Here is a 23656-nt window from a genome sequence, read left to right on the forward strand (position 1 = left end):
CTTAGTCAGTGTGATTTCCTGCTTCAACTGGTTTACCTGCATTTTACAGTATTTGGTTGTTGTTTTTTTTTTTTAAATATGCATTTGTGACTGATATTCTAGAGCCTTTTGCTCCTGTTCCCCACCTACTAGAGGCTGACAACACTGGTGATAAACATGCATTTTGGAGAGGTGGCTTCCCAAGTTACAATGGTTGCTCTGAAAGTAATGCCTCCTATTTTATTATTTTGGCCTGCAATGTCAGAGGCAGATGTTGGTGGTATGGCAGTAAAGATTGAACCTTCCTACCAATATTCCACTATGTTTTGTTGCTCAGCTCACAACAGGTGAGGTGAAGGCACATCGTTTCTATTTTAAAAGATCAGGGGCTGAGCTATTAGACAACTGAAGTGTTCTCATGTTTGGTCTCAACTTCTGGGGACATAAGCTGGTAGTGAGGGAGTGCTTTGCACCACTGCAGGTATTGGAAACTGCACAAGGACCAGTCTGTTTGCTTCCTAAGAAGTTTTGCAAACACTGTTATTGGTGCAAGTTCTAACTGCTCAGCTGTTCTTCTGTGGCCCTACAACAACCAAATTTTTATTTTTTGAGTCCATAGAAGGACTGCAAATCTGAAACCATACCAGCCTTACTTACTGAGGGTTTTTTAATGCCTCAGTTTCCATAACATTGAAAGCAAGTATTCCTTCTGCTGGAGTGTCATCCGTGTGTGTGTTTCTGTGCCTTACATAAGACTGGGAGAGTAGTGCCAACTTCTTTTCCTGGAAATAGGTTTGGAAGGGAGGAGGAGTACTGGATGCTGGATCTCCGGAGTTGCTACTGCACACGTTTCAGGAGGGGAGGTGGATATAGGGAAAGGTTGACTGTCACCAGTGCCTGTGCTGGCTGAGACCTCTGGCAATGGTCATCACTTGATCCTTGGTTTGCTCTTCATCAGCATGCTTTTTAGAAGTTAGAACTTGCAGGAAATAAAATGCAGTCCTTGAAGGCAGGGGAATGTGATGTTAGTCACTGATATTAGTCATTGACATCTTCTGCCTTATGGGCTATTCAGGCTGCAGACTTTCTGTAGCCTAGAAAAGGAAATCTTTCATTAGCTAATTATTTTCCTTAGCAGTACTGTAAGGGCGTCAGCAAATAATACGCTTCCTGGCAAAGCTACCATGGAGTTTAGTGCCTGCGTGTGATCAGGGGAGAATAAAGGGGAAATTTTAATGAGATAAATTGTATGAGAGCTGAAGAATACTAAAGGCTTTGTAATGCTGCTCAGAGTTAAATCTTTGCAATCAATTTTAATAATCTTCTACATGTAAATGAGGAATCCAAGTGTCACATGTTGTCTGATACCTGGATTTTCTCTGGTTTCTAGCTGTCTTTGAAATTGTGCCAAATGTATAATGAAGGCATGATGCAGCAGAGCCACTGAAACACATTCACCTCTGATCGAAGCAATGGCAGAACTGAAAGTGGAAAATGCAGTAGCCTAGTGAGACAGCAGCTGAGAAACAGCTGGGTAGGGCAGATGTGGTTGCTGAGTTACGAAGGAGTAAAGGCACAATCTTGCTCCAGGAGAGTGCCATGAAATCGGTAGTGCCCAGTTGTCAGTGCTTTGCTTGCAGAACTCTTTCCTTCCTACTCCAACAAAGATTAGGTTTTTTTCCAAAAACACAAAAAGGATGATGGGATTTTGTACCACTCACTTTAACAGCAGTGAAACGTTCTAATCCTTCTAAGACAGCTTTGAAAGCATCACTTTAAAATAGTTGTTTAAGACACCTGATAAGCAGGATGAAACAGGGTGCTTCCATTATTTGTGAGATTCAGTGTTTTGTCAAAGATTGATGCTGTTAGGCCTGCTGACTTGTGGTTGAGCTAATTATGTTGTTCCAGCTTCTAAAATCTCTTGAGTTCCTGTGTAGTTTGTCATCAGTTTCATGTTATCATCAAATTTGTATTGATCTTTCAATATCTTGATGGTTTCTTTTTGTTCATGTCCAGTGGTCTTTCTGTTCATTCAGTTCTACCACTGCAAACTGATCTTCATCAGAGCTTTGTTCATGTGTTTATTAAGGTCAATAATTTGGTTTCTGTGTTACCTGAAAAACGCATGATTGTCATGGTAGTAGTGTAGGAAACTGAGTTCACAGTTTCTTGTCTAAACAACGTATATTGTAAAATAGTTGCTCTTCTAGACCTACTTGATTTCTTTTTTTTTTTTCCAAGCGTGATGTGGTTATTTTCTCAGTGGAATACCTCAGCATGGTGTTAAGTTTGTTCTAGGCAGATAGAAAATAAAGCTGGTTAGCTGGTTGTGCCTCTGTCTGTTTGCACAAAGATAGACATTTTAATTAGTTACTTTTCCCAACAAATGCATAGGTTTTCATAAACTTTTCTTGCTAATATCCACTTGACTTTACAAAGTTAATTTTTCTCTGTACTCTTACTTTAACCCTGTTGTTCATTTTACTGCAAGTCATTCTAAGGACATCTGCTTCAGTTTCTGTAATATAGCTTTATTGCACGTCTGTCAGATGATAGTCAATGGTCTTGCTTGAAACTGTGTTTTATGTAAGGAAAATATAACTTTTTTAAATAAGTCTTTGTACAGTTTATACCAATACAGGTTTTTCTATATACAAAGGGGACTATATATCAGTTAATTTTATGGTGGAAGACATGCTGGCAAATGACACTGGTGTGGTATTCATTCTCATTGTGGAAATTGTGGAGTAGTTGTGTCCTTGAGGAATATTGAAAAGTAGCTAATGCTTATGGGGTAACATAATTCCAGTTTCTGACAAATTCTGTCTCTAATGCTTTTGTTCTGTGGTCTTTTGTGGAAGGGAGGAAATCTTTGAGTTTCCCAGTCAAAAACCCCATATTTTAGAAGCATGTCAGTGCACTGATTCTTCTCTTTTTCAGGATCTTTCCGAGAGAGTATCTTCTTCAGCAAATCCATCTTTATTCTCTGGCAGACCTCCAGCAGGTAAGTTCATTCAACTAATTCTACTTTTGTCTTACCCACCAAGAATCTTCAGTGCTAATCGTATATTCCCACTGCAAGTTAACCAAAATATAAGTTGCTTTATTTTAAAGCCATCTCTATGGTCTATGGTTTGATATAAAAGTGGGTTAACAGGGCCATTGGTTAGTACTGAGAGAGAAAACCTAGAGCTGCAATGTTGAAATAGGACTGGAAATAGGCCACAAGAGAAAACTTTGCTGGGAGAAATTTTCATCTGTGCAATGAAGACTTGCCTCAAGCTCAACTGGAGACAAGTAGTGACAAGTAGTATTTACTTTTTTGCTTGAAAGAGTAGTTCTTCAGGAATTTGAGTTTGTACAGTCCCTAGCGCAACATGCTTATTTAATAAGTCTTCAAGGTATTACAACAATACCTAATACAAAAAAAAAAGTTCAACAAGTGCACTACACAAAGTTAGGCCAGGCAGTGTTACTATGACCATGGAAGAGATAATGTGCCAGCAAAATGTGTCTTTGTGTTGGTGTTGATTGAGCTAAATGAACAGCTTGCAATGCATCTGCCTGAACAGCGGAATTCTGTCACATACAAGATTAAACAAGAATTATTTGGCAAAAAGAACTGAAAAGGGCAGGCAGTCCAAGGTGAATGTGCTGCCGTGCTTAGATACACAATGAAGGAAGCAATGAGGTAAGATGTGCTAGCTGACCAAGGCACCATCTGTGTTCAAGCTCCTATGCTGTTGTCAGTGACATGTAAAACTCATTATTTTAAGCTTCTTTCACTGATGTTTTACTTGTCTAACCATACCTTTTCTGCAAGGTAACAGCATAGCCAGTTCAAGGTGTTTTGTTGGTATCTTAAATTGATGTAGTTCAAATTGCCCTCAGAGCTGGGAACTACGGAGCTACAGTTTCTGTAGGTTTTTGTTGGCTGGTGAAGTCACAGAATTGAAATGATTCCATATATAAAATAAAAAGGCCAGTCATCTAAAGCAAATTTCTACATCCTTTCAGCATGTTCTGCTATCATCTCTAATAATCAAGCCATGAAATAGCAAGCTACTTAACTCCAGAGCTGCAGTCTCCCTGGTGGGCCTGTCTATTAGCCCCCAGTGCTTTATAAGCTGCTTAATCAGTTTCCAGCATTGGTAGTAGATGTTTTAGAAGCAATCAGCAGCTTATCGAGCACCCTGTGGGAGGGACAGAGGGTAGAAGTCACAATTCATCCACTGATTTAGCAGTTCCCTTTAGTATGTTTCTTTGTGTTTATTTCTGTTTGCAAAACACCTTCTCTTCCCCTAAGGGCCCAAGCCCCAGATTTATCATGTTTAGAGGCAGTATAATTTGATTACCATTTCTGCTAGGGTTGGTTAAATTGGATTTACCTTTTAATCTAGCCATATCCTTGATGTCAGCCTAGAAAGGGTTTTTCACGTTTCAGTGTCTACAGGTTTGAATTCCGATTGCCTGTTTTTTGTCAAAGTGTAACCAAGTTGGAAAGGGGTGGAAGGTCCTGGTGAGAGAAACAGTGACACCCTTACATGACCCTGCTGTGTCCCGCACTTTGCCCCTTCCTGCTGCTTTCTCCTGATGGCTCATCAATTTCCATTCAGCTGCAGTTGTGTTGGGATGTTTTTTAATCCTAAAAGTTTCCTCTCCTTTTGATTCCCCTACTGCCTATTTCTTCATATCCATGAGCTGCTTCTACACTGTGTCCTGCTGTCATGTATATTGTGTGTGTTTGGAGAATTAACTAAAAGGTTTATTAAAGATTAATGGAAAGATAAAGCATGGTGAGTGAATTAGAAAAGCAGAGAGGGGTAATCTGCAGATATAAGCAACCTTTACCTTGGTTAGTCACAGCTCAATTCTGATTTGTTTCCTACCCAGATTCTCTTTAAAGATCCTAGAAAACAAGCAGACGTTTTCTACCAAGCAGTTTGATTTTAGAAATGTGCTGAGAATCTGTTCTCACGTACAAAAAAAAAAAAGTTGCAGGTGCCAGAAGATGAAGCATCATACAATGCTATTTTAAAAGGAAACACAATTTAAATCTCTTGCCAGGCTCAACAGATCTCCATGCCTAGATGTTACGGGTGTGGCAGAGTACTTATCTGAGGTGTCTGGTGATCTGCGAATGGTTGTAATTTGGATCCGGTTGGCCACGGCTCTACCAGGGAAGACCTCAAGTGAGACTCAAAACTGAGGGAGAAAAAAAATAGACAAGATGCCATTAGTTTTGGAAACTTGCCTAACTCTCAAGTGAGGAGGTACTTTTTGTAATGGCAGGTATGAGTAGGTTCCTGACCTTTAACCAAAGAGGCAGTAGGTGATATTCTTTATTTGTGTATGTGTGTTTATTTAAAATAGATAAAAGCACACATGCACCCCAGCAATGTTGCATTGCAAACCAGTGTCCTGGTGACTACAGTAAAGTTTATGGTAAGTCCATCAATGGACACTCTCGTGGGGCATTTATTCTTAACTTCTTCCTGTCCTTGTTGTCATGTCAGGCATTAGCACCTGAGACAACTAACTAGGGCCATGCAGATTTAACGAGCAGAAACGAAGTGTGACAGCTTTCCTATTCTGTCCCATTGGTACATTTGTTTTCCTTTCCAGCCCTCCCTATGATCATCTCTCCAGAGAATAATTTGTTCTGTGTCACTGCTGAGCCTGCCACTAAAACATCACTGCTTCCCTGTTAGCCAGTTTATCCAGAGCTATTCCAAACAACTAAAGCCTTAAGGAAGATGACCTCCAGTTGTTAGGAAGCAAGACTTCACTCTTGAAATTACTGTTTTTAGCAGAAAATAGTACACTAAGAAAAACAATTCCTCTTGTTTATGTGCAGTATAGTCCCCTCATCACAAACCTAGTGGATGTTGGAAACTTATTCTCTGCTGCTGTTACTAATGTCCACTGGGTTTGTGGATGCGTGAGCACGGTACATGCAAGTTGGAATTCAAAAGCATCTGTTCATTTTCTGTGGGTTGGAACTGTTTTTGGTGACACTGCTAGATTTTACACTGCTGTGTAAACACTGAATTACATAGGAGCTGACTCAGACAACAATCTTGCATTTCTTAGGAAAACTAATTATTGCTACTTAAGCTAGATTCCAGATTAGTGGGAGCTTTACAAGTAGAAGACTTGAAGTGGCTATTGTGACAAGCTTGAAATTCAGGTGCTTAATCCACACAGAAAAACTAATATCGCGCCTGTTCTTTATGTTAAATAGTAAGATATACATGTTTACAATGATTAATGCCACGTTGTTCTTCACACTAGAAAACCTTTTTTTGTGGAAACAATTTCATCCTAGTTATGCTAGCTTGAAAAGGTACAGTAAAATAAGGATCACTGTAACAACAAAAATGACTGGATGTCAGGGATGGTAATGTTGAGTGAGATCTGAGAAAACATAAAGATACATTTACACAGGAATACTTAGGAAAAAGATTTTAAGTTATAGAGCATGGGAATTTAAAATGATGAGTTGAACTATATTGAACTACTGTAAATACTTTTATTCAAAATATCAGCTGTTTTCATTTTGTTTGAAGTGAATTGAGCTAAATTATATTAAAGGCATTTTCATTCTGATTTTTTTTATCCGTAAAGGGATTTAATGTAGTAATGATTTATCCATTTTTGTCTCATAGATAAATTAATCCATTAGCATTTAATTAAAGCATCAATTTAATTCACATCACCTTTCCTGACTGTCTTGCTGCAGATGAACATACAGACAATGTGAAGAACTATGGAGAGAAAGGGTGGACAGTAGTTCTCATAGTAATGTAACACGGGTCATGCGGTGAATTTGAGACGCGTGTAAAAATCCTTAATGGAAATGCATCTTTGCAGCACACACAGTGAGCATGAGGAACTTAATGCCACAGTAATATTACCAAGGCCAGAAGTTTATAATCTCTGAGAGGATTAAGTATCCATAATGAGAATGTCCACTGTTGCACTACGTAAGATAAAAAGATTATAAGGTTTCAGAACAGACACATTACTTGTTGAGGGGATTAGAGAGATGTCTTCCTTATTGACAGACATATCAACGATTTCATCTTTCTCTGGCATATGTAGTAGAGATTACAGTATCTGATAGACTTTTGAACTAGGTGAAAAATTGGTCTAACAGAAGCATTCCCAACATAAAAATCTTAATGTTTCTGTTCAAGAATTTCAATCAAGCTTAAGTGAAGCTTAAGTTGCACCTAATTTGAGCCTAGCATATTGTTAGAAAAGGATTAGAAAGTCTTAGAAGAACAAAGAAGTGGTTAGGACTGGTGTACTTTTTCAAGCTTTTCACCTGTCCTGTACTTTCTTCATACATCCTTTTCCAGTAGGAAATTTGTGCCCTTTCTCTGTTTTCCTAAACTGAGATGGAGGAAGTTGGTGATGCTCTTTATAGCATTTAGAAAAAAAACTGTTTGAAAGCTTGTAATGAGCCAGGTCTGTGCTACAAAATTTTGATAACGCAGCACTTTCTGCCAAGGAAGTGATAGGAAGTGGCACCTAACAGGCCTGTGCTAGTGAAAGCCAGTAGTGTGTATGTGGCTGTATTGACTGGCAAAACTGGGTTTTTGGTAACATACTTTGGGCTTGGTCTAGCACTAGAATTGTTACTGGAGTAGGTGCATTGCAAAAACAAACAAGCACACTTAATGGATATAGGTGTACTTATAAAAGTATTAGTGCAAACTCAGTTACGTAAATGAGAAAGTCTCTTGCTGGCATCATTTGTTTCATTCAGTGAATCAATATAAGCTGTATCAGCTTAAACATGTATTTACCAAAGAGGCTTACCCATGTAGCTGTACCAGCAGATCCTTCTAAGTTTAGACAAGCCCTTACTTTGCTTGAGGGGCAGGAGGTGGCAAATGAGAAGTGGAATTAGGGTTTTGTCAGACCTGGCTGAATGCAATCCTGCTGAGATGGCTGAAAATTTGGCTTTCACAGTTTTCTGTGGGAGTTCACTAAGCTCAGCAAGGGCAGCAAAATGCAAGGCACCTCTCTGTCATAGCTGCCACAGTTCACTATCCAGCATGGTAGTGAAAATGTTAGCTTTATGTCTCCAGCCTCCTGAACAAGATGTTTGATGCAGCATGTGGGACAGATGCAAGTCCTGAGATGCGTTTCTGCCAGTACTCATTTGAACACAGGCTGGAAGACGTTGCTTAGAGTAGAGCTGGCTTAAAGCAGTGGTGGGTTTTAATTGACGTGTCAGGTACAGCTCCTGCTCTTAAATATTTGGTGGCCAGGAGATGAGAGAGAAGTTTGTGTGGTGAAGTGAGAAACATATGCATTGCTAAAGTTCATCAGTACATTTGTCTAGTTCTCATTGTGAGGTGCAGGTGATCATAGAATCATAGAATCAGCAAGGTTGGAAAAGACCTACAAGATCATCCAGTCCAGCCATCTACCTACCACCAGTACAACCCCACTAAACCATGTCCCTCAACACAACAATCAAAAAGTTCCTTGAATGCCTCCAGGGACGATGACTCCACCACCTCCCTGGGCAGCCCATTCCAGCACCTGACCACTCTTTCAGAAAAGTAGTACTTCCTAACGTCCAGCCTGAATCTCCCCTGACGCAACTTGAGTCCATTCCCCCCTGTCCTGTCACTAGTTATGAGAAGAGGCCAACCCCAGCTCACTACAACCTCCCTTCAGGTAGTTACAGAGAGCGATAAGGTCTCCCCTGAGCCTCCTCTTCTCCAGACTGAACAACCCCAGTTCCTCAACCGCTCCTTATAAGGCCTGTGCTCCAGACCCCTCACCAGCTTCATCGCCCTCCTCTGAACACGCTCCAGGGCCTCAATGTCTTTCTTGCAGTGAGGGGCCCAAAACTGGACAGTCGAGGTGCAGCCTCTCCAGTGCTGAATATAGAGGGACAATTACTTCCCTGCTCCTGCTGGCAACACTATTTCTGATACAAGCCAGGATGCCATTGGCCTTCTTGGCCACCTGGGCACACTGCTGGCTCACTGTCAGCCAAGCATCGACCAATACCCCCATGTCCATTTCCTCTACACAGTCTTCCAGCCACTCTGCCCCAAGCCTGTAGCAGTCTGGGGTTGTTGTGGCCAAAATGCAGGACCCAGCACTTAGTCTTGTTGAACCTCATCCCACTGGCTTCAGCCCAGTGATCGAGCCTGTCCAGATCTCTCTGTAGGGCCTTGCTACCCCCAGGCAGGTCGACACTTTGTGCCAACTTGGTGTCATTTGCAAACTTACTGAGAGTGCACTCAGTGCCCTCATCCAGGTCATCAATAAAGATATTGAAGAGGACAGGCCCCAGCACTGGCCCTTGGGTAACACCTCTCGTGACTGGTCGTCAGCTGGATTTAACTCCATTCGCCACTACTCTCTGGGCCCAGTCCTCCAGCCAGCTCCTTACCCAGCAAAGAGTGTACCTGTCCAAGCCACGGGCTCCCAGCTTCTCCAGGAGAATACTGTGGGAGACAGTGTCGAAGGCTTTGCCAAAGTCTACGTAGACCACATCAACAGCCTTTCCCTCATCCACCAAGCGGGTCACTCGGTCATAGAAGAACATCAGGTTGGTCAAGCAGGACCTGCCCTTCACAAACCCTTGCTGGCTGGGCCTCATCCCCCAGTTGTCCTGCAAACGTCCTGTGATCTCCTTCTAGACAATCTGCTTCATAACCTTCCCTGGCACCGAGGTCAGGCTGACAGGCCTGTAGTTCCCCAGATCCTCCTTACGACCCTTGTTGTAGATGGGAGTCACACGGGTAAGTCTCCAGTCTTCTGGGACCTCTCCAGTTAACCAGGAGTGCTGAAAGATGATGGAAAGCGGCTTGGCTATCCCTTCCGCCAGCTCCCTCAGTACTCTCGGATGGATCAGGTCTGGCCCCATGGACTTGTGGCAGTCCAGGTGAAATAGTAGGTCTCTGACTGTTTCCTCCGGAATCATGGGTGGTTTATTCTGCTCCCCATCCAAGACTTTCAGGTCAAATGGATATGGACGCTCTTCCCATCTCTGCTTACAGCTTTCTCTGAGACACAGGACAAGTTATTTGTAGTGGGATTAAGGTAAGGTGAGTTTCCTATGTGGATGTTTAAAATAATCATCCTGGACATGATAAAAAGAAGGAAAACAGGTAGTCTGTCTGGCTTATTTTAAGTGTATCCTAGGATGGAAGCAGCCTGCTTCCCTCTACCGCAATTGAAGCTCAGATTTACATCTTAGAGTCATTTGTTGGTGTCACAGAAAGTGCATTGTGCAGTTTAAGTGCATAAAGATTGTGAGGCACCTGGATAGTTTTGTACTTGAGCTCCATAAACACTTGCATCTTGGACCATAACAGTGTAATGTTAATGGCCATCCTTAAGTCCTTATTTTTAGACCTGTGCCTTTATGATTTTCATAACTGCATTAGCAGAAGAATATGAAAATAATCCTAGAGTGGGAAAAATTGCACAATGTGTATTTCTATAGCTATTAAAATGTCTGCTAGCAAAATAGCAATTGTACAGTTTGTATGCTTTTCCTGTGGCTTCTTTATCACTCATTTCCGTCACTCCGTAGAGTATGCTAGCACTGAGCCGCCTTTCAGCAGAACAGGAAACGCTTCAGGTTAGCTGATAGTCCAGGTGTGTATGTAATTTCACAAGCTGCTGACAGCTCGGCTTACAATTAGTGGTAATGGCAAGGGTTTTACTGGCATTTCCTTTTTACCGCAGCTCTGCTGGGGAAAGGACTTGTCATTGAGAATGGCTCGTGGTCAGGTGGAGAGCACAGCAGAGCTGGCCGGGCTTATGGGGGCAGTGTTTGGGCAGGTGGCAGCCAGGGAGATGAGTCCATCTGAGTTTAATTAGGTGCGTTAATGTCTTGGAGGAGAAGCATGGAGATATAGCAAGTTTGTTAATAGATATTTTTCATATGAGAACTAGGTTTGCAGCTGCTTGAGACCACAATTTTCAATGAGCTTTATTAAATACATGTGATGCTTTCCACAGGAATATGACGTTTGTGCCATTTGTATTATGTGTAGCTTTCTAGTGTGAAACTGTTTAAAACAGCTCTGCAGTGGTACCAGTGGATTGCAAGAGCCTCAGAGAGATTCAGAGTTCTTTTAATTTTTTTAAGCCCCTGGAAGAGGAAACAGTAATATACACTGCCCCTTTTCTAGTATTTGTTGATGCTGAATGTTTTTTTTGTTTGTTTTGTTTAGTTTTCCTCCTTGCTGTGGAGAATGAAAGGCCCAGTACTGGAGGTCAGGGTCTAACCTCATTGCTGTACTTCACATAAAATGTCTGTTCTGAGTGGCAGGTGGGCACGTCCCAAGGAGTAGCATCCCAAGAAATAATTTCTCACAAGAACAAAATACTGTCTCAGGGTTACCTGCTTGGATGAAAAAGGGGTTAAAAAGATCTGAATATAATTTGTACTTGCTGAATTTTTTTAGAGTAATTCTAGCCATTTTCTAAGTATGTTGATTTCTTGTTCTAAAATCATCATCAGATTCCTCCCTAAAATGCACTGATCTAGTCCTCTGCAAAGCAGAAAAGTTTCTGGCTTTGTGATGTCACTTGTGAAATAATGTCTTACTCAGTAGGCATGTAGATTAAGTTAATGTCTCAGCATGCATGCCTGCTCAGTCTTATTAAAAAAAAAAAGAAGAGGAGAGAAAGGAATACATATACTCTCTGCCTGAATGCATATTTGCTTGTGTGAGTATACAGTCACGTATGTTTTTTAAGCTGAGGAAAGTGCTTTCTGTTCTCTACCAGCCAAATTCCTGGTACTCTTTCAAGCTTGTTTGATTAAAACAGCCTTTAACCTTTGCCTGAATACCTGTTTCTTAAAACAACCTATAATTCATCCCTGTGACAAGATTAGGAGAACTTGGGGTGTGACAAAATTGACATGTAGCTGCCTGGAAACCTTGGGGGAAGGAGAAAGGAGGGAAGAGGACTGAAATGCTGTGAGTGCAGAGGCAGAAAGAGTCTCTTTGCAGGGCTGGCTGGGGAGCTGGCACTAGCATTTTCCAGGCACGTTGTTTATATTGAGACAATTCCATCTTTTTCACTCACCAGTTTGAACTGAGTGACCTGCTGAATTTTCAGAATTTTCTTCCTTTCTTTGAGGAATAGATGAGGGTTTGGAGGAACCTTGACTCTGTCTCCTGCTATAAATTCCCTTGGGCTGAAGGATAAACCTCGTGTATACCTAGTTTGTTCCTCTCTCTAAATGTGCTTATTGCAGATTAACAGCATTTGTTTTTGAATTTGTTTTGTTTTTCCTGCTCTTCTCAGAGTCTCTAAGAATTACAGTGGCTAACTGGTGGAATATACTTTTATACCAAGTAAAAGTGCAACATGTCAAGTGGTCCTGTTTGGAAGAACTCCAAACAGCAGATATCTCTGCTGTCAGTGTGGACTGCCTGGTGCAAGGAAGTCAAAGCAAGTCAATGCTTTCTGTTTATTCGTATGCTCACCCATTTTTTCTTCAATTTGATTTTTTTTTTCCTCCTCTGTGGTGTTTATCACCAGGTTTCCTTTTGGGATGCTTTCTGCCCTGTGTGGGGGACAAATTAGCACAGCATGATGTATGGCTGTGCTAGGTGTCTTTGTGTCAAGGCCAGTACTGGCAAAACAGTGGTGTGTTTGTGTCAGAGTCAACACTTTGCACTGTTGTCAGCAGCTGGTCAACAGAGTCCTTGGCCTCACTTGCTCCCATCCACCCTGCTTTCACCCATGCTACTGGCTGGACAGGCCCTTGGGACAGCCAGGCATCTGCAAAGGCAGTGTAAAGGGAAAAGGAGAGAAAGAGTGGAGTGGTGCCACCCTTACTGTTGGGAGCTGGGATTGTGGCCTGCAGCATGGCTGAGGCAACCAAAGATTTGTTTTCAGCTAGCCTAGATCAAGTCAAACGGGTCTAAACGCAACCAAAATGTGGCATTTCACCTCCCCATCCAGCTGGCTGCCCATATTGTGTTTAGTTCTAACACAGGCAGATCCCAAGTAGGGAGCTGGACTCTCCTGAAGTTACTGTTTTGTTCTGGTTTTGTTTTACAGCAACACGTAGATTCTAGTGTGCGAGAGCACGAATATTAAGAAATCATTCTTCCCTTAAGTCACTTGCAATTTAAATAAACAAGGCAGGCAATCTGAAAGAGATGACTGGAAGTCAAAGTGGAGCAAGGAAACCTGATCAGACCTGTATATTACACAAAGATGGAGCAGAGCTGAGATCTGATATCTGCCTCCCTGGGGCTTTTGCCTCATGATCATCCTTCCTTCTTCCATTTCCCTTTCCTCTGAACTAGAGATTAATTGTGTGCTGAAATCATAACAAGAATTCATAGAGTTAAGAATCTGGCGAACGGAAGGAAGAAAATCCTCAAGGAAATTAACGGTCCAGGAGCATTGCCTGTTCCCTACATGGAAATGGCCAGTAATTTCCCAGCCAGGGAATGTGTTTTCCCTTTCTCTGCTCTGCAGCTTGTGTTTATCCTTAGCTAAGCATATGCTAGCGTGCTTGTCTCCAAATCAGTGTTTTCATGGCAGAAATTCTGTCTCTGCCGAAAGCTGTTCGAGCGTGCAGACTCCATTTTATCCTCTGCACATTAATGGTCAATCTCCGCACTCAATAAATGGAGATTATAAATATATCTTGCTTGTTCTACAGTTAGCAGAGGGGGAAGGCAAGCATTGTAGCCTTCCTGCACTCCAGCTACTCCACTTCCAGGCATGCAACAGAGATCACTCATAAGAGAGAAGTGAATTAATCAGAAAATGCTTTTTGAAGCATATTGTACAATGCAAGGATTGGAGATAGAGCCTGAAACAAAGACAGTTGACTGCAGCAAAAGAGACCTGAGATGGGTATTAGGAACAGCTGCATCTCTTTCATCCAGAAAGAGTTGTGGAATCCCTGTGGTGAGAAGTTTTTAAGCAAGTGTGTCAGTTGGTTGGGCTGTACCAGGAGGAGTAAACTGGAGTTTTCTTGGTATTTTATCCAGCCCTATTTGGTCATTGATAGTTTTTCAAAAGCGTATTTCTCATCTGCCCTGGAGGTGCTGGATGATTACTGGGTGTTTAGTCCTCCTACACAAAGCTCCCATCAGTGGAATTTGGAGAGTGGTGAATACAGTGATGAATCTAAGCCAATCTGTTCTGAAGTTTATTTATTTATTTATTTATTTATTTCAGCACAGGAAGTACATTGTCTGTGATACTCCAGGCAAGGCTGAAGCTGACCTCTGAGCATGTTAGCAAAAGGCTTGATTAAAACTAGCTGTTTGTAAAGGGATAGAAGGAAAACAACCAGGAACAGGCAGAAATCTTGACTTCGGAAGATGGTGGAAAGCTGTGCACTATTTGTTGATTACTCCTGCCAATAACTTCCTTCTTCCAGACATGCTTGTGACAGTAACCCCAGTAATTAAAAGACTTTGTATCCCTTCCACATAGGGAATTGGAGAGAGTGAATGAACTTCATGTCTACCACCCCTTCTTTTTTCTCATTGCCTCTTGGCCTTTTCATGTCTCTCTATTGCAAAAGTGCCTCCTGGCAAAATGCGTCTCTGTTTCAGACAGAGGCAAGTGTGTGTCTGGCCTTGAGAAATAATCATAAATTTTATTCTGTGAGGAAGAGAGGCCAGGACAATCCAGTTGAGATTTGAACCTATAGTTCAAGGTGTTCTAGCAATTTCATATCACTTAACCTATCCCCTCCAGGCAACGCTCGTGTCTGACATGTAAATCGGACTGGAGGAATAAATGGAACAGTAGTGCTCCAGAGTAGGGTTATGAGGCATAACCCGTATCTTTAAGGAGAGGGCCTTCCAATAAATGTTATCTGCAGAGAAATACATCAGCTTCTACATAAGTAGTTAATGTTACTGCTTTGGTGTTGGCTTATAAAACAGCTTTATCGCCTCTGTGACGATAATGATTAACAAGCTGATCTACAAGGGTGGGGTCACAAAGCCATTTGGTGAATTTAGCTCGTCTCACAGTGGCAGTGAGATCTGAATTTTACAATGTTTTCACCACTTTAACTGGAATACTTAACAGTAATGGTAGAGCTTTTAGCAGTAGCAACAGATACTCCTCTATAACAAAGGTTTTCCTCCTATGTTTCTGATACATGGGGAAAATGTAGGTACAGTTCGAAAAGTTCTATGTCTCTTTTCAGGGTTTATTCCCCAATCAAATATCCACAGTGTAGTGACAGTGTTCGTAGTGCCTGTTGTTGTTGGTTGCCCCTTATGTCTGAGCTCACAGAATGTGACAGGTATTCATAGTTTTCCTCCTTGCACTCAGACTGTAGAAAGCCTGTGTAAAATATCCACCTGTTGATCCTCCATTAACTTGCATCTTAATATAAGAATTTTTTTTAAACAACTTGTGATTTTGCTTTCATTATTGTATGTTGGAAATTACTTAGACAAAAAAAAATTACTTTAATCCAGAAACCCTTGATGTGACACTTTCATCATGGCATTTTTCAGAATTTGGACTTCTTGGCCTTGGCAGTGTTATATACGGAGCAGAATATTATATCTGAAAGATCAGCAAGCTATATCCCCTCTGCCACCTGTCTTGACACAGTCTTTAAGTAGGTGATTTGAAGGTACTTATGATCTCCACGCTATGTAAGCATTTACTGCACTTTTTTTTTTTTTTGAGTAAGTTGATAGAAGTGCACAAACGGGGTTGGAAGTTTGATTCTCACAGAAATGCACGTCTTACGGACTCCTGCAGGAATGGAGGTCTTCCTCCTTACCTATTACTTCTTAGCCTGTGTTGCTGAAAGGCGCCCTGCCCTCAAAGCAAACACACGCTCCCTTGAGAAATGTCTGAAAATTGTACTGCTTTTTTCCTCCTGTCCAGAGAGTTCATCACATGTCTGATAGATAGGAGTGTTGATTTATGTGGCCACGATGCAAGGGTTGTTTATTACTGTGGTCCTGGGCTAATAGATGGGGAAGAGGTTACAGAGGCAGTACTTAAAGTCATAGTGCCTTATAGCTGACTTGATTTTTCCTTATATTTTTTTTTCCCCTACCTCTAATTCCACCTACAGCCCTTGCAATTTTACCTCTTTGGGAATAAAATAGTCTGAGTTTAGAGGGGACTTCCATCCTTATCTAATCAGCATTTGATTGCTTTCCTGTGACACCTAGTCAGAGACTGCTATTATGTCTTTTCTAATTTAAATAACTGTCACTCAGAATCTGGAGTGAACTCTAACACATAATTTTGCATTAGAGCTTTTTTGACTACATTTTTTTGGTCTTTTTCTGTTTTCCAAACAGAATTCAAAAAGCTCTAAGGTTAGGTCACCATCTCTGAATTAGAAGAACTTTAGAGATTAATTCTGCCTCTGTACCTTGGCCATTCACTTTCTCAGTTTGTTTTTTACTATGAAAACGTTTGTATATTCCAACATTGGGCTCAGAGCATTGCTCTTCTGTGGGATTAGTTTGTGCAACCCTCCTTCATGCAGGTAAGTACGTTCTCATAAAAGCAATTTTGTTGATCAAAAAGGGAAGTGACTTGATTCCTCTCTGCTGCCTGTAATGGGCTGCTTTTTGGCTCCCCTGTACTGTACTGCAGGCTAGGAAAGTTAGGGATTAGATTAGGATTTGGGGGGTTGGGGCCTCCAGAGGTGGACTTCTCTTGGCATTATGTTCAGCCTGATGAGCTGGGATAAGAGAGGGAGTCAGGACAGAGCTGCAGCTTGGCATATACTGGGGAAAAGGAAACTGCCTCTGCTATGGTGCGGGTCAGGCTCAGGGGCTCAGAAATATGTTGGGAAGGAAAGGGACAGGAATACTAGTGAGTCCTCTGGGCAGCACTCACTGCTCCTGAAAGTTCTCTGGCAACAACTCTGTTGTATGTATGGTAAGCTACTGAGGACAATTTCTCTCTCTGCAGAGGGTGCTGTGACCTATCCCATTCTTATTCTCCGAAAACAATAACTGCCTACTTGTTTCTGAAAACGTCATCTTGATGGAGCAAGGTAGATTTAGTCTTTTTATAGGGGTGAATGAGGGAACCTCTAGGGGCCAGCAGCCCTCCTGGCAGGTAGTGAAGCTTTGACTGATCACACATTGCCCTCATGATCATGCTAATGTGATGTGTCCAAAGGGATTTCAATTTGAACAGTAGGCCCCGTCTTTCATCTTCTCTGTCTTGCTGAATCAGGAAAAACGTGCCTGTGCATCGTGTCTTCCCCATGGCCAAGACTCATAGCCATTGCCAATACTGTCTGGTCTTCAAGTATTAGGCAGTCCCCTTATCTTCCCTCCTACCTCACTTATACAGAGCTTGATTGTGGTTTATGCTGCTACCTTACCAACCAGTATCACAAAGATGTACAGACAAGATATCTCAAGTTACTTTTATTTGTAAGTTTGTCTTGTGTGGAAAGCTGCTGTTCTAGAAATCATCTGAAACAATTGTCCCAGCACCCTTTTGTCATGTTTTCAGATACTGTGCACCCACTTTGATTTCTCACTCTGCTGCTGATATGTCTCTGCCTTACCTCTTGCTTTCCAGTACCACCCAACTTTCCCCAGGACCTCAGCTTTCCTGACCTGGGTGCCAGAGTCTGGGCAGCAGAGTGGATTGCTGTTCCTATGGACTCTCCTGGCTTTTCCTCTCCCCTCTGCAGCAGTCCCGGCACCTGCAGGCATGCTCTGGCTGATGGGATGCCTCCTCCAAAACACAGAGTTTGTCCTTTTTAGTGTGGGAGATGAGATATGTGGTAGCTGGTGTAAAAAACAGCGCTTGTTTGCTGCTTCAAATTGTAAGTGCTTTGAGGGCAGGACCCATCTTTTATATATGTATGTGCGTATAATTTTCATACAATTCCTAACATGTGAGACAGGCAGATAGTAGCTGCAATTTGCAAAGCCACAGTGATAGCTCAGAAAAATGTTTTCCAGATCCACAGAGGTGGATAGCAGTTCTAATTTGAATACTGGGGCTCTTCAGAGAAAGAACTTGAGGCCCGTGCCAAAATATGTTACGGCAGTGGTTAGCTAACTGCAGGAGCATGGCTCCTAGTTCAGAATCCTTTTGGGATGGGTTTCTTGTCCAGTTTAGGGAGGAGAAGGTATGTTGCACCCTTCATTGATTGATGATAATTTTTCATGCTCAATTTATGGTAATTATACTGTTGCTTGTGCTAGAAATAATTTGGATTAGAAAACAGACCTTGCTCTTCATGTGTGCTGCAGCATCTGTATACAGAAGGGAATCTGAACTCAGCAGCATTTCAATTTGGTTTAAGCAAGATGCTAGAGACAGAAATGTATTTTTAAGCCTTTGCAAGCACATGTTGGAACTGCATTAAGATAAAGGGTTAAGTTGGTGAAATTCTTAGTTTCCGTTCCTTTAGCACACTATTAACTTAGTAAATTTTGTGCTAAACAGTTTCACAGTTTCTCTTAATGCTCTCTAGCTTGTGAAAATCCTGGGAACTTTACAGGATTGCTTGCAGTTTTGGGGGAACATCATTTGTGGGGCCAGCCGATTCCTTCTAGCTCAGATATTGAAAGGATTTGGACTCTTTAGTTCTCATTAGATTAAATGAAGTTAGGTAATTTTGGAGACCTAAATTCTTTGAGTCTATCTGATAAACAGGAGATGAGGTAAAGAGGTGGAGTATTGCAGTGGGATTGTGTGAATGGCAACGCGTTGTGGTAAGGATAAGTAGGATGTAGAACACAAGTACTAGCTCATTTCTGCTGCTCTAGTTTGGTCAGATTCAATACAGCTGTCTTCCAGGTGCATAGACACTTCCTATCAATATGAAATTTTGATTATTTAGTTGGGTTAAGTGCGGCCTTGTGGAGTAAACATCCTCCTATACCATTTCTTTTGATGTACTTTTCTGTTCGTGGAGTGGGGTGCAAATGTTACCAAAGAGAACCAAAAGAATGGATCATATACACTGCTTTCTAGTCCCAATAGACCTACTAGCTGCAGGCTGTGAACATGACACTGCAGTATCAGTGCTCCACGTATGAATAATAGCTTCAGTTTTTAGAGACCAAATGGAAAGACTTTCTCTTGCCCTACACCCTTTCAAAACGAAAACATATAATTTTCTCATGGTTTGCAATAATGGCTGTTGCAGCTAGGCTAATGGATGAGTTTTCCAGACCCACTGCATACTGCAGAAGAGACTTTCCTGCTGTTGAACCTGTCAGATGGGCCTGCCAGTGACTTAGAGTCATCAGGTCTCAACCTCCACCTGAGAGCTGAGCTGCAAGGACCACTTGTGTTTTTACTACAGTTATTTTGAATATGCATGAGAGCTGGACAGCTGCATGTGACCTTCTTCCTTCAGGGCCACAGGTCTGATGTGAGATTTGTTTGACACTCAAATTTTAGCATTGCCTTTAGCATTTAAAGCATTGCCTACTGTCCTGAAGTTATAAGGGTTTTCTCCATGCTCCATATCTGATCTGCTTATGGAGCAAGCAGGTTAAAAATTTCACCTTCTTCTGTAAACTGAAATGTTCATGTTAAAGCTTAGGAGTGACTCCAGTGGTGAGAACGGGCACGTACTGGCTTAGACTGCAAGAGAGCTGTGGAGTCTCTGTCCTTGAAAGCCTTTAGTAACAGATGTAGCAATAAAGAATGACACAGATGTTGCTGCATCCACCAGGATGGCATCTTGAGGATTTTTTTCCATATGATTTTCTTCATATCTAGCTAGTGCATTGCATTTGTTTAACACGCTTATATTCTTTAATGACCTGTGTTTCCTTGAAACTTAAGACCTGGTTCCAGCATCAACTGGGAGAACATCCTTGGACTCTATCATCATGGTTCTGGCACGTCTAAACTGACCAACCCTGGGCTTCTGGCTGTCACGAGAGTGCTTAGTCACAGGAGAAGTTTTGACAATGCTGACTATGTCCCGTGCCCCCTTTCCCATAAAAGCAATCGCGGTGGAAGTGTTATCATGAAACTCAGCCTGGGAACAACATGTAGAAATATCCCCTTTTGCTTGCTGAGATAAATGGAGATGAGGATTTTATTAGGTAGAAACACAAATGAGAAACTTGTTTCCTGTACACAGCCTTGAGGTCTCTGATGAAGTAAAATGACACGAAATTTGCAGATGCTAAAAATAGTGGCAATATCAGTTTGATGTTGCATTTTGTCTTCCTCCTATAATACAGTAAAATTGCCTGTAATTCACATTGCAAAATTGACATGCAGAGTTCTTTGAAGATAGGATCTGCATTGTGAGTCTGCAGTGGCCAGAGTTACAAACCAACCCACTACAGTGCTATGGCAAGCCATACAAATAAACAAATAGGGATGAATAACACCATCTCCTTGGGAGCTATAAATCTATCTTGGTTAGATTGTGAGCTCTTCAGCACAGGAAATCTTTGTGCTTTGTACAGACTTAAATTCGCCCCTGGTGCTTAAGATGGTAATAGATTATGTTAATTTGTACATTACATTATATAAAATGTGAATTTAATCCAGAGATTTAACATTGAAGTTCTTGCTGACAGTGACGTTAGTACAGGTTTATAGAATTTACTTGTGGCTCTGTCTTCAGCCTGGCATTTTAACTGAGCTCTTATAGCCTGTCAGAAGTGGTTGCTATAATGTGAAAGTGCTTTGGAAAACATGTATGAATTGTGGTTTTCTTATTATCATTGTATGCGTATTTCATCCATTACTACTAAATGGGTCATTATAGCAGTGTCACCAGCTGGGTAGCTTCACTGTTTTTTTCCTTCTGTTTCCTGACTGCTATCAATTTTGTGTCTTTCCCCTACTCCCCACTTGTTTGATTTTCTGACCCTCCGTAGCTCTCAAGGCTACAAGCAGAAAAAAATATTTCTTCAAAATGAAAAACCCACCCTAAGGGAGCTAAAATAGTGTCTGACCATCTGTTACAAGGTTAGAAATATCACTACCTTGACCTATGGCTTCATTTGCAGCATTGTTTATATTCTACTTGAAGGGGATCTTTCCTATACCAGGATGCAATAGGAACGTCATTTTTCCTCTAGCGTGAGCAGAGCAGATGTCCTATCTGCAGTACTATCAATAACACTGTTGCTTCCTGTTGTTGTAGATGCTGTTAGCAGGCTTGAGCTGAAAGCGAAAGGAGACACATTTCAGCCAGTGCCATTCAATGCCATCAGCATCAATGCTGCCTGTGCACCTTTTCTGCACTCTTTAACAGTTGATATCTCAGCTAGTGGACAGGATATTGCCCTAGAGCACAAATTTATTTCCTTGCTGCTTAACATAGAGGAGGAATGCTTCTGAAACCTCTGTTGTTCTTCTCCATCTTGACCTTTGCTTTCTCAAGATCAGTTTATACTAAACACATTTACAAGTTGTATGTTACATATTGAAGGAAGAGGTACCTGAACTGAATATGACACATTTTGAAGTGTAAATCTCCCTATGCTTAGCCTTCAGGGCACAGCCCTGTATAAACCTTCAAAGAGCAATTAGTGCATTCTTTTTCATTTTCTACAGGAGGTCACTATCAAATCTCGTGACACATTTCTATCGCTAATCTGGCAGGCTGCCATTCAGACCACAGGAAGTCCGGGAGTGAAGAATATACACTTAGGGCCTTATTCCATCTTCATTATTCCATACACCAGCAGAATTCTTCAAAGCCTCTGGAGACTCAATCTGAATGGAAAGTATTTTGCCTGAATAGTACCCCTTATTGAGACATTGTCACTGAATCACAAATTTAGATGAGTGTTGTGGCTAGTGGTTTAATCTATACTACTTGGCAGTTTTTTTCACACAAACACAGACAGTGCTAATCACTTCTAATGGCCTAACAGGGTTGTCTGGCAGTGAGAGACTTCTTGATTTTGAAAGCTGGACACTGGAGAGGGAAAAAAAAAAAGACACTTCCTCCTGTTCAAGAGTTTATCTGAGAATGTATTCACATTGACAGTAAGGGAAATAATATATTTAAATGACTTTCAATGGGAAATGCAACCTTACTAAAGCAGGTTCACCATGATTCTGTTCATGAAAAATATATTAAAAAAAAAAGAACGTACATTGGAAGAGAAGGTCCAGAGACAAACCTGTGATTTGTGCATAAAAGTTAACAAGAATTGAAAATCATAAATATAAGTCAGTATCCATAGTTGTTTAGGTGACAATATGGGGCCTTAAATTCTTTTCCTATGTGCTCTTCTGTGTTGTGGCATGTGAATGCATTGTTGTGCTTAAAATGGTTGCTAGCCTTCTGTGTCAGTGCCGTATAGGGACGTAAAGAAATGGTACCTTTTCCTCTCTTTCACATTTGAATCTCTGCCAGTTCAATGCCTGCTATTATCACTTGTGATTTCATGGAACTGTAACAGTTGGGAAATTATTTTCTTGTAATTTTAGCAAGCTGTACATAGCTGTGTTTCTATATTAACATTTTTTCAGTCTTTCAGGAAGTTCTGGTCATTTTTATGGGTTCATATAATGTCATCTTATTTCAGGTTATTGAAGGAAAGCTGGCTCCTTTCTTGGGGAAGGTGATCAAGTTTGCTACCTCTCATGTGTATAGCTGCAGTCTTTGTAGTCAAAAGGGATTCATCTGTGAGATTTGTAACAACGGAGAAATTCTTTACCCCTTTGAAGACATTTCTACAAGCAGGTACTGTAATGAAATTAACATTTGACTCACCTAACATATCCTAGTGGATTCTCAGCCTCATGGCCTCTTTTTTTTTAATAACTGGAGTCTGGATTTGACTAATTCACATTCCTGTGCAGCTGCACAAGGTTCCTGGCCCAGAGATGCCACAGGCTTGGATGCAGATGGGAAGAACTACTTCCCAAAGCACTGCAAGTTCCAGAACAGCTGCTTGAGATGGGAAGATTCCCCAGTAAAATCACACTGTGTGATTTACTGAAAGTTTTCTGAGCTTGCAAAGTGTCCTAAAACACTAAATGGATTCTCTGGTATGATCACAGGGATCTTTCCAGTATCTGATGTCACTGGGCCCATGATGTACTGGGACTGTATGTTGTAAAGCAATAACCATCTATTCTGGAATGTTTTCTCTGTGAAATGTTATGGGTAATTCTTCATTTTCTCTGTGCATACTCCTCTTTGTATACATGCAAGTTGTTTTTTTTCCCCTTCTTTTAATGACAGCTGTTCTCAGGTAGTTACATAATACATGTAAGTATATGCCTAGCACTAAGTTAAATCCACAAACATTTATTTCATATTAAATGGAGTACTGGATGCCAAATTAGGGACAGGAGTTGCATGGAAGATCTAAAAGCAAAATGCAGGAAATCAGAGTAGACTCAGCAGTGCAGCAGTATTACTATTCTTTTTCAAGCATATCTTGGATTTTAAATGAAGGGGAATTTTTTTTAACTCAACAGAAAGACTGTATCTGACAGCACCACATTCCTCCACAGATAAGTACTTATTGGTTGTTTCAAAAATAGTCATTTTAATTTGTTTTCCAAAGAGTTCCACTGAAAAGAAAAAAAATTGAAGAGCCACCTTTGGAAACAATCAGGAGCAGCCTTTTAAAAGGGCTTCCTTAAGAACCTGATTCCCCTGTGTGTACAAAGATGTTAAATTACAAGTAGCCAAGGACTCCTCTTTGGGGGTTTTCAGCCTGACCTGACTTTCAATGAC

General features: G+C 41.3%; 1 protein-coding gene across 5 annotated transcripts in view; it reads left to right on the forward strand.

Moving 5' to 3' along the window:
• The window catches only part of PLEKHM3 (pleckstrin homology domain containing M3), a 137296-nt gene that overhangs the window by 64889 nt on the left and 48751 nt on the right, over positions 1–23656 (forward strand). For all 5 annotated transcript variants that reach the window (XR_002439610.1, XR_002439612.1, XR_002439613.1 and 2 more), the window contains 2 exons: positions 2923–2986; positions 22494–22651. Coding sequence is in view for 1 of the 5 variants with exons in the window: in XM_021399698.1 (XP_021255373.1) it covers positions 2923–2986; positions 22494–22651 (222 nt within the window). In the remaining 4 variants the exon portion in view is untranslated. The remainder of the gene's footprint in view (positions 1–2922; positions 2987–22493; positions 22652–23656) is intronic.

Source organism: Numida meleagris, chromosome 5, assembly GCF_002078875.1.
Source record: "Numida meleagris isolate 19003 breed g44 Domestic line chromosome 5, NumMel1.0, whole genome shotgun sequence".
Classification (NCBI taxonomy): domain Eukaryota; kingdom Metazoa; phylum Chordata; class Aves; order Galliformes; family Numididae; genus Numida; species Numida meleagris.